Source organism: Gymnoscopelus braueri (assembly GCF_963280865.1).
Source record: "Gymnoscopelus braueri genome assembly, chromosome: 5".
NCBI classification, from domain to species: Eukaryota; Metazoa; Chordata; class Actinopteri; order Myctophiformes; family Myctophidae; genus Gymnoscopelus; species Gymnoscopelus braueri.
Window position 1 is genome coordinate 56,135,588 of NC_137606.1, and position 12,450 is coordinate 56,148,037.

Sequence of the window (12,450 nt, forward strand, 5' to 3'; positions counted from 1 at the left end):
ACCTTTGAATTCAGTAAAAAGAAAGTCAAACACCTATTCAGGACACAGAGCAAAAATACACAATATAAAATAGTAAGATGAAAGAAGTGAAGATAAACGCGCTGAAGATCAATCAGAATCAGAATCAACCACTACATCATTAGTTTACAGGTGTAAATATGTATCTACATATACTGTATACACATGGCATAAGGCCAGCCGATATGTCGCGAGGTTAAGCATAAGGTGCAAAAGTGGTAACACGTCCACTTACCAGCAGATACTGTATGGGCATGAGATTATTAAAAATATCACACCCTGTGTGAAGTGGGCGGTGTCTTGCTAGCTAATCACAATACTGAATGGAGTCAACCAATCATGTACAAAAGATAAATACATTTATTGAAACACTCTTTATGATGGACGAAACCATAACTTGAAAAAAAACAATTTATGGTTTTTTTCAAGTTATGGTTTCTTATATAGGGCTATGCACATGTGTCATGTGACACTGGCCAATCACAGTCCTGAATAGATTGTGATTGGCCAATCACGGTGCAGGATAATTGTACAAATTTCCAAACCTCACTTATAGGGGCGGTTTCACAGCGCAGGATATTTGTACATTTTTCCAAACCTCACTTATAGGGGCGGTTTCACCGCCCAAAAAATAAATAAAAGTCTTTATTGTTACATCTTGTGTACAGGTACATACAGTAAGAGTAGGGCTGCAACTATCGATTATTTTCTTGGCTATTATTCCGTTGAGAACTTTGTCGATTAATCAAATAATCGAGAAGTGCCTTAATAAAATATATACATAGATATATTTTTTATAACAAATCTATGAAGTATTACTTTATACTTCGTTGTACAACAGTGTCATGGAAGGATAGTGAAAATAGCCAATCTACAAGCTCACAATCACGACGCGTTGATCGGCTATCACTATTTTCCACGTTTTTTTTACTTTAATGACATGCCCAACAATGCTCAAGATCATTAATCAATTATTTCATTAAATGATCGATTATCGATCATTTAAGCAGATATTGTAGCAACATTAGTGATATAGACAAAATTAAATAATACTGTGCAAACAATAAAATAATCAACTGTGTACAATAGCAGAAGTACACCAAGCTTGCCAGTAGAGGGCAGTGTGATTCCACGCATAACAGTTAGCTCACTCTCTACACAAAGTGAACAATGTGACTCTAAACCAAGCCCCAAGGAATGGGCGCTGGAATTGAAGCTCTCTGGGTTCTCTTTCAGGGTGCTGTTCCTATAAATGGCCCAGCAGATATCGCTATTTCACTTTCTACAGGTCACAAAACATTATAATCTTAATACAACTGAATGAGGTTTTGGGCGGACTTTATACTTGATTTTATTACCTTAGTAAACCTTTTCATAAACACTTTATGTTTTCAATCGCTAGTTTAAAAAGTCTTTTTAAATCATCATGATATGCATTTAGTAAATTATGGTCCCATTAATTTATAAATTAATGATAAAGTAGGGTATGTTTCTAGGGTTTCTACTGGTTCTACCGAGTGAAAACCCGCCCTCGCTGTGGTTGCAGCCAATAACATTCATTTCCATTAACATCTCGGACCGGATATAGAAAGATGGGGGATTTGAAATCGCTGAAAAACAGGCTTCAAAACGGGTCTGGCGTCACTTCTTCTGTCCATTCTTTCTTACAGTCTATGCTTTTAGACAAAAGCATTATTAATGTAACTGTGTTGTTTTACATTCTTTTGCCTAATACAAATTTCAATCAATCAATCAAACAGTCTATGCTAAACCAGGGATTCCCAAACTGTGGTGCGCGCACCACAGCGCCCTCTAGGGGCTGTGTGACATGAAAAGGCTAATGGTGGTGCTATGGTGTTATTTTAAATATATGAACATATGCCAATATATGGCAAGTATATGCAGAATATATGCTGCATATATGCCATATTCAGGTTCATATGCATAGATGTGAATATATAGGAAATATATGTCTCATATACTGTATAGCTTATATGCGTCCACATGTATGCCACATATATGGATATAGATATATGTACATTATGTAGAGACATATATGCAGGCGGACAATTTCGAATAATATGTCACATATGATCAACATACTGTATATGTTGCATATATCTCTGCTGTCCGGCAGGAACCAGCTAACTCCAAAATGTTCATTTTTCAGGAAATGACAAAAACAAAACAAAAATGGAGTTAGGAGGTTTTGTTCATCATTGATAAGAACAGCTGAATGGACCTCCAAGCTCACAATGAGGTTGGCGGTCAAAAGGGGGTGGAGCCTGGAGTCAGCAAGACTAAGCTAACTCCACCCCCCATTGCTGGAGCAGAAAGTTTGAGGATCCAATGGAGTTAGCTGTTTTTGTCAGAAGCGCTTTTTAATACTTTTCATTGGTTCAATATTTTTTTTACCAACACACAGAAGTAAAGGGTGCTCAATAGCACTGATTTATGGGAAAAAAATGCGAAAGCGGATAAATGGAGTTAGCTGGTTCCTGCCAGACAGCAACGATATATATGTTCATATATGCATCAGCTAGGTCGGGATATAACAGGGGGTGCATGGCCAAAAAAGTTTGGGAACCAGCTAACAATGTGTTTAGACTAAGCACATTGTTAGCTTACTTTCTACACTCTTCGTTTCTCCTATTTAGTGTTGATACCAGCATTAAAAAAAAGCTGCTGATGCTGCATAAAATGGTGGTATCAGTATTGGCGAGTATGCCAGTTTATGCCAATCCTATACCACGTAATTCATCACATGATGATATTTCATTTACAGTTAATAATTATTTGTATTTTATATTCAATGCTGCAGTTGATGTTGCGCTACTGTAATGACCTTCTGTACCGTTTTACTGTTCACTGCACCTGCTGCTACGTTTTTCCCCGTACATTAATGCCCTACCTTGTCTACTAGAGTCATATTTAGATTTTCTTTCAAAATACTAAGTATAGAGTATAAATATTTAACCAAAAAAAAAGTATTAACAAGAGCTTGTGACTCAATAATAACTACATTGGATCCATTTCCTGAAAAGTAACGGTTTTGGACATAAAAGGTTTCCATCTGACAGCGACAATATGCTATTTGTATATATCATATACAGTATACAGTATATATCATATACAGCATACTGTATATCATATACAGAGTATACAGTATTATTTATTACATTTTTTGACAGCTTGGGAAAATCTGGCAGGAAGAGGGGAGTACTGCAAACGTTAGAGTGTTGACCGTGAGAATGAGATGTTGTCCTCTTAGCACGGGGTTAATCAAACAACTCGTGAAAGAACGGGTGAAAATGTCAGATAACGATCCCGATGCTACGTGTTCACGTCCTGTTGGAATCGTGAAAGAATGGAACAGGATATGGAGTGACGAATGAGGGGATTGTCTACCGACTGATATAATGGGGGACGGCGGGGAGACAGGAGAGAGAGAGGATTGGATGGGATGCTGATGTGCTGCAGCCTGCTTACGCTGGCTTGCTGTATAGGCTACCTAACTGCGTTTGAATAAATCTACCGTATTGAATTTCTACGACGGACGCCACGGACTCGGCTGCATCATTTCACACCTGCTGGAGCCAGTTGCACTACCACCTCACACTAAGTTCAAACTTAGCCTAGTTATAGCTTAAATGGCTTTTAAAAAAAGCCATTTAACCCATTTAGCCGGGAAAGTATCTGTGTCATTTTTAGATTTCTTTGGCTATTAAAAAAATAGCAGAGTGCCGCGCTATGAGCTTGTAGATCTGCAATTTTTAGTTTTTTATGTGAAAATTTGTGCAAATCTTTAAATACATATTTTTAAAATATATATATATAAAAAAGCAGAAAAAGCAGATCTACAAACTTACAACGCATCACGTTGTAAACTTGCAGATCAGCCATTTCTGCTTTTTTACATGTATAAAAATGATCAAATATGTCAATAATTTCTTTGCATATTTCAGTTACTTTTATTACGAAGCCTTCATATGTTCCAATGTTCAATGGCCAAACACACAATTAAATCGTTAATCGCAATTACTTGAGTGCAGTGGTGGAAAAAGTACTCAATTTATTTACTTAAGTAAAAGTACCAGTACTGCAATATAGAAATACTCTGTTACAAGTAAAATTCCAGAATTTAAAATGTACTTGAGTAAAAGTACAAAAGTATTGGCATCAAAACGTACTTAAAGTACCAAAAGCAAAAGTACTAAAATATTTGAAAATAGCAGATCTACAAGCTCACAACGCGTCAAATTTGTGCAAATCTTTAAATACATCTTTTTTAAATATATATGCAAAGATTTGCACTAATTTTCACGATTTTTCAAAAAATAGCAGATCTACAAGCTCATAGCGCGGCACTCGGTGCCGCGCTATGAGCTTGTAGATCTGCTATCTTTTTTAATAGCCAAAGAAATCTTAAAATGACAGAGATCCTTTCCCGGATTGAATGTGTTGAAGCTATAACTAGGCTAAGTTTGAACTTAGGGTGCGTTCGAAAATTACGCACCGGAGCACACTCGCCTATTAGTTTGTATTGGCCAGTGCGCTCAGTGCTGTATTTTAGAACGCACCCATAGTGTGAGGTGGTGCAATTGGCCCCTGGTGAAGATAATCCTGGGTCAGCAGATAATCACCCACACATGTTTATTTTAATGATCAGTTCATCGATTGTGTTCCTGCTTGGATAAATGGAACCCAACGTAGTAATACTGTATTCGTGTTTGCCGGTATCACAATGAAGAAGAAAATATCCCACTGAGCATTTTTCGGGCTATTAGACGTCTAAAATATGTCTAAGGGCTAGGCTAACACAGGGTTATAATTGGTATAACAGTGAAAGTTTTCTTGGCGATTAGCTGTTTTTTAAGCGTCTATTTATAGACCGTCTATATTATAGCCGTTGAAATCTATGTATAGACGCTTAAAAAACAGCTAATCAACGTCAGGCTAAGCCTAGACGTCTAAAAAAATGTCACTGTTATACCAATTATAACCCTGTTTTAGACGGAGGTCTAATAGCCGACTATGGCTCACTGGGATATTATCAATAAAAACTTGGTGTTTTGGCAATTATTTGGGGGCCTACAGTACTTGTCTTGCACTGCCCACAGGTTGAGAGTCGCTGGATGTAATGTAAATATGAGCATGTAAAGAGACCTGAAGAGGCTGATGTTGTGGTATAGGTCTTCTATCAGGTCGAGGTCGATGGGGTGAGGCTCTGGCGAGGAGAAGGTCCCGGTGAGGAACATCTCCGTGGAGAAGGATTCCACAGATGGCACCGACATGGCAGCTATAGCTTCACATTCTGTGGAACACAGAGAAAACAGGCTTCTTGTTTTCTTGAGTAGAACATTGACATAATCAGGGGTGGACAAAGTATATACACAAGTAAATACTAAATAAATAGTTCAATTTTCATGCACCACATTATCTGGAACAAACTCCCCGAAACCTGCAGTTCTGTTACAACTCTCAGTTCCTTTAAATCATAGCTAAAACAATTAAAACCTTTCTGTTTGCCGCTGCCCTTTATTGAAACATTTTAATTTTACTCTTTTATTTTTTTACTTCGTCTAATCGCAATTATTTGAGATAATCGCAATTATGTTTGCATTATCGTCAGAATCGTTTCCATGTTGAAAGATTTTCACACATTTTCAAATATTAAAAAAGCAGAAAAAGCAGATCTACAAACGTATAGATCTATGCATTACGTTGTAAACTTGTAGATCAGCCATTTCTGATTTTTTAAATGCATAAAAATGATCAAATATGTCAATAATTTCTTTGCATATTTCAGTTACTTTTATTACGAAGCCTTCATATGTTCCAATGTTCAATGGCCAAACACACAATTAAATCGTTAATCGCAATTACCTGAGTGACAATTAATCGTCAACCTAAATGTGTAACCGTGACAGCCCTACTCCTCCTCCTGAGCCACTGCTGCCCCTTTCCTTTCCACTGACTTGCAAGAGGAGGCTACATGTAGAGATTCATTCATTCATTCATTCATTCATTCATTCATTCATTCATTCATTCATTCATTCATTCATTCATTCATTCATCACCTCCTGCAACACCATCACTCACACTGATGCCCAGCTGCATCGCCGGTGAAAAGATGATTTAAGCCACTCTGACCGAGGCAGTCTCAGACTGTGACTCATTGCATTTCACAACTGGCATCCTTTCAACTGCAGACTGTGCATGTGTGTGCGTGTGTGTGTGTGTACAGTGTATGTGTGTGCAGTGGTGTAAAGTAACAAAGTACATTTACTCAAGTACTGTACTTAAGTACAATTTTTACTTTTTACTTTACTGGACTATTTCCAATTGTCTATACTTTTACTTCTACTCCACTACATCTCAGAGGCAAATATTGTACTTTTACTCCACTACAATTATTTAATTTTTTTTGTTACTAGTTACTTTGCAGATATCAATTATTATATTATAAAACATACATTAACCACGTCAGCCCTATTTTATCGGCTGGTATACCTAGGCCGATCTACAAGCTCACAACGTATCGTGATTCGACGCATTGTGAGCTTGTAGATCTGCTATTTTCAAACATTTTAGTACTTTAAGTACATTTTGATACCAGTACTTTTGTACTTTTACACAAGTAAATTTTGAATTCCGGGCTTTTATTTGTAACAGAATACTTCTACATTGCAGTATTGATACTTTTACTTAAGTAAAACATTTGAGTACTTTTTCCACCACTGTGTTTGTGTGTGTGTGTGTGTGTGTGTGTGTGTGTGTGTGTGTGTGTACAGTATGTGTGTGTGCGTGTGTGTGCGTGTGCGTGTGTGCGTGTGTGTGTGTGTGTGTGTGTGTGTGTGTGTGTGTGTGTGTGTGTGTGGGGGCTGGTAAACCGTGACGCAGACATTTCATAATGGAGTAGGAGGTAAAAAAGGCGATGGGAAACAAAGATGGATCATATTGCACCATGCCACGTGGGCAGAATGGAGAGTTAACACACCGTCTAGACTGGAGCAGTGTGGGGCACAACAGAATAATGCCTGATGTGTTTAGTTGCACGCCGTGCCAAGCAACTTCAAAGCTAAAGCCTGATTTATACTTAGTTGCGCACTGGCGGCAAGCAACTACAAGCTCACAACACGTCACACTGCCATGTGCTTTGAGCTTGTACTTGCTTGACACCGGTGCGCGCAGTGGTGGAAAGTAACTAAATACATTTACTCAAGTACTGTACTCACGTGCTGGTTTGAGATACTTGAACTTTACTTCAGTTACTGAAGTAAAGTACAAGTATCTCAAACTTGTACTCCATAGTTACAGTATAATAAAATCAAGTAATATGCGTTATTCTGATGGCCATTCTGCATAGTAAATAGTAGAAGTACTTACGGGTGGAAACCTCATATGTCCAAAACTGTTACTTTTCAGGATTCAAATAAAAAAATTACACAAGTAGGAGATCTACAAGCTCAAAACGCGTCGCTTCGCGCCGCGCTTCAAGCTTGTAGATCTGTTACTTTTGATACTTTTTTGTGACGCTATTGTATGATCGAGTAGGGCGTTAATTTAGGAAAAAAGCACAACAAGTTAAAATATGGAGATAAGAGGTATATTTTGATCCTAATACTTTTGTTCCACCACTGGGTGTGTGACACCGGTGCACAATACTGTATTTGTTTGAGTCAACCTAGGGTCAAACTCTACAGTACACACTGAATGGTTGTGTGCACATCGTGTTGTACACTTATCCTAAGATAAATATTGAAAGATTCAACTGAGTGCGGCCCGTGTTTATAGAGATTAGTAGGGCTGTCACGATCATGAAAATGTACTTGACGATTCATTGCCATGCATATTATTGAGATTAACGATTTAATTGTGTCTTTTTTGCCATTAACCATTGGAAGATATAAGATAAAAATACATTTATTTTAGGCTTCATAAGCAAGAATTTAACAGGGCAGATATGAAAAATAAATAATAATAAATAAATAAATAATTTCGCACGAAAAAAGCGGACAATATCATTTTTTAAAAGAACACATGGTTCCCTATGACCTCATGCACACCGGCTCCCAATTTGTCGTGCGGCAAGTGGCTGCGGCGATGCGTTTTTTTTTCCGTGCGTCTTTTCGCATGCGGTAAAAACTGATTGACTAATCGCACCCTGTCTGCAAAGGCCTTTATTGTTGCACACTTTCATTTTTATATATATTTTTATAGTGGGAATAGCAGATCTACGAGCTCACACAACGTGAGCTTGTAAATCGACTATTTCAACTATTTTTGGAAAATGTTTCAAAATGTATGATTTCTTTTACATGGAAACGATTATGGCAATTATGACGATTATGCAAAATAATATTGATTATCTCAAATAATTGCGATTAGGTGACAGGCCTAGTGATTAGTAGCACTAATATGGGACTCCTAAGTGCTTCAGTGATGAACGTTTGCTTCACGTCATAATTCTAATTAAATCGTACCAATCATCGTAATTCAGATAATCACATTCTAATTGTCAATGTTGCTTCGTCATCTCCTTTGTAGAAAAGTAGTATGCATATTATGGTATTGCTTACTTAAGCACTATAGTACACCACATAGACAGTACTTATGGCTCAATCATTGTGTGTGTGTGCATGGACATACGTATGTGTACCTGTGCATGCATGTGAATGACACAAACAGACAGACAGACAGGATGTGTGCGTGTAATGTGTGTGTGTGTGTGTGTGTGTGTGTGTGTGTGCGCGCACATACGCACGCTTTGACCACGTTTCCAATTCGCAGCGCCCTGGAGGCTTTCATTACCAAAGAGCAAACAGCAATCATGGTCTTATCAGCACTCTGCATGTGTTGCAATGTGTGTGTGTGTGTGTGTGTGTGTGTGTGTGTGTGTGTGTGTGTGTGTGTGTGTGTGTGTGTGTGTGTGTGTGTGTGTGTGTGTGTGTGTGTGTGTGTGTGCGCTCGCGCTTGCGTGTTTGTGCGCGCGTGTGTGTGTGTGTGAGGGTGTGTGTGTGTGAGGAAATGTGTGTGAGAGGGTGTGAGTGCAAGTGTGACAGTAAGTGAGAGTGAGAGGGTGCAGACTTCGACTGCCTCTGTGGATGAAGGGTAACTATAAACAAACAGGCGAGAAATTCAAGGTAAACCAACATAAAGTGTCTAAATAAGGTTTTGGTCCGCCACGAGCTGCCAGAACAGCTTCAAATACCTTGGTATAGATTGTACAAGTCTGTGGAAATGTACTGGGATGGAACACCAATTCTAACAAAAACATATTCCCTCATTTGGTGTTTTGATGGTGGTGGAGAGAGATAACACATTATTCCAAAATCTCCCATAGGTGTTCAACTGGGTGGAGATCTAATGAGAATAATACCTATATCAACTCTGTATTGATTTGTACTCTTTGGTCTCGTCGACTTTGAACAACCTGGCGCTCAATGTCGACAAGACCAAACAGCTGGTGGTGGACTACAGGAGGACAGGCAGAGAGCACTCCCTCATCCACACAGAAGGAGCTGCAGTGGAGAGAGGGTCAGCGAGTTCAAATTCCTGGGAGTTCACATCACTGAGAAATTCACCTGGGGCGTACATGTCACAGTATGATTGAAAAAGGTGCACTTGTTTTCACCGACGGAGGCGCGCCGTCTGAAGGGGACTTGAGCCACGCCGTGGGGAAGCGCGGGAGGTGAACTCGAAGAAAACTAGCACTCCTAATCCACACGTTGTGTCAACAAGATGAAACGATACAACACCACCTTGGACCTTGATTTGCAGTGACAAGTAGACCCAAAACATGCCAGGAAAATGCCCCTAGCAGCCTATCAGAGCCACTGGATCCCGTCAGGGTCAAGAACTGAGGCCTGTACGGTCCTCTTGCTGTATGTATGCCACACACGCATTTGCCCACTAGTGGAGAATATGGTGACTCATAACACTTTTCCACATCGCTGTGTAGACCAGTGCCTAGCGGTTGTTACACCACTGAACACGCATTTGTCTTTGTAATGAGGGGTTTATGCACTGCAACCCTACTATAATAACCCTCTCTATGTAGTTATCAACAGACTGAAGATTGCTGACACAGTCTGATCACATCCTGCGTGAGTTGCTGCGTGTCACTCCCTGTCTCTCTCTACCCGTTTCCTGTCACTCTTTACTGTGCAAATAAAAGGCAGAAAAAGCCCCCAAAATATATTTTAAAACATTTGTTCCTATAGAAACACAGCCCTAGATTGCAGCTTTAATGGTTTAATTGCATCATGCAGTCCACCTGTATGGAAGCGGATGTATTCCTTATGTTTCTCCACTGAGTCATTCTTATAAGCATGCTAGAAGAAGGTCCTCATAAAATGAAAGACGAGCCTAGTCTCTGTCAGATTACGTGCTGAGTAGGTGATGAGCGATTAGGGGTAGAAATATGTTGTAACAATTCCTGACGAAGACACTTCATTTGGTAGAGCACTCACTCGCTTAGCATGCCATGATGCGAGAGGTAGCGGGTATTGATGCCCACATTCTCCAGAGACATTTTCAGGGATAGAATTTCAGAGCATGAGGGAGATGGACATCTGTAACAAGAAAGAAAGTGATCTTGAACATTGTATATATGTTACAGTATGATTGAAAAAACAGTCAAATCGTTTTCTCCGAGTTCACCTCCCGCGCTCCCCCACGGAGGGCGGGCCCCCCATCAAAAAAAAAGAAATGACATCTCGGAGGTACCGAGTCTAGATTTACGATTCTGCCCCTACTGGGACATAACTCGGACGGCGCTGAGTCGACTGAAGGTGACTTGGCAACGCTCTGCACGGCGTATCATACTGATACATAATTTTACAAACCAAGACTGCATGTGTCTGCAAAATATATTAAAAGTTGAAATATGGAGATACAATGTTTCTGCCTGACAGCAACAACATACTGAGAACTACTTATGCATAAACTAGACACAGAATCTAATAATGGCGCAGGTTCCTTTTGCAATAAGAAAAGGCTTTCAGATCGTTATCTGGTTAACTGGCTCTTCAGTCTTACTGTAGTGGGGGAATCGCTTCCCTTCATCCTTTAACATTGGGATACAGTAATTATGAACATCTTGAACAGTAGCTACACATTACTAATAACGTTGCCTATATGGAGCTTTGCTTTGCGGTTCGCTGTATGCACATAGCAGCCTGAGCTGAGCTGTAATTGGTCTACTTTTGTGGGGCCAGAGATAATCCCTGCCCTCTGGCACCAGTACCATATAAACACTTTGATAGACTAATACAACCACGGCAAAGACAAAAGGTCACATAAGACTTGTTATTTTCTTAACATAACACAATTTGTCAATATTCTTTTCAATACTGGCCAATTGAATGATTGTTTTCAATCCTGTCAAGCTATAACAGTTTAACTATGTGTAATGCCATGGCCTGTGCCAAACATGCACCTAACACCTACATGTAAGTGAACCTTTTAGGGGTGGGACGATATGGGTACCTCACGATACGATATGTATCACGATATTAGGCCCACGATAACAATATATATCACGATATCTGAAAATGCCGATATATTGCGATATCACGATATATTGCATGAAATTTCACCAACGATATATCACGATATCTGAAAATATCGATATATTGCGATATCACGATATATTGCATGAAAATTCACCAACGATATATCACGATAGTCCTTGGATTCAATTCATAAACACATAAAATAGCACCAAACAGTTCAAAGTCATCATTACACAAATACAGAGTAGGAAAAACAACGTATCACAAAATTAAAAAAAATAAAAAAATAAAAAAAAAATTATTTTTTTATTTTTTTATTTTTTTTAATATCGATATTTTTCGGGAGGATATCGATTATTTATCGCGGGAGAAAGTATCGCGATATATCGATATATCGATATATCGTCCCACCCCTACTTGGTACTGCCTGTAACAGGATGCCTTAGTATACTACTGTATGTAATAATAATTCTTCAAGGTGGAATTAGCTCAAGTGGTAGAGCGCTCGCTTAGCATGTGAGAGGTAGTAGAGGAATCGATGCCTGCATACTCCAAATACTCTTGCCATCGGTCTCCACCACAAGAAAAAGTACCTCTCGGTTTAATGGAATTAAATGGCAAGAATTATGAATCATGCTCTCGGCCGAACATATTCTTGGCTTTGCTCAAACAGTGCCAGTAGGGTTTTTCAGCCCCCGTGATCCAGAGAGATACGTCAGATCATAGGTTACTGGAGTCAGAATATGTAAAGTACACGGGACAGTTGCAAACCCAATACACCTGCAGGTATCGTGACGTTTAAACATTTCCTGTGATAGATTCTGTCGGGCAGAAACCTTTTTATCTCCATATTTTAACTTTGTACGTATTTTTTCCCCCAGTAAATTAATGCCCTACTATTTTTGCTATTTTG

The 12,450-nt window shown here is 39.1% G+C and overlaps 1 protein-coding gene across 2 annotated transcripts in view; it reads right to left on the reverse strand.

Moving 5' to 3' along the window:
• p2ry6 (pyrimidinergic receptor P2Y6) overlaps positions 1 to 12,450 on the reverse strand; it is a 30,765-nt gene that overhangs the window by 5,094 nt on the left and 13,221 nt on the right. For both annotated transcript variants that reach the window (XM_080428945.1, XM_080428946.1), the window contains exon 2: positions 5,185 to 5,332. In XM_080428945.1, coding sequence (XP_080285071.1) covers positions 5,185 to 5,312 — 128 coding nt within the window. In that variant the 5' untranslated portion in view covers positions 5,313 to 5,332. The remainder of the gene's footprint in view (positions 1 to 5,184; positions 5,333 to 12,450) is intronic.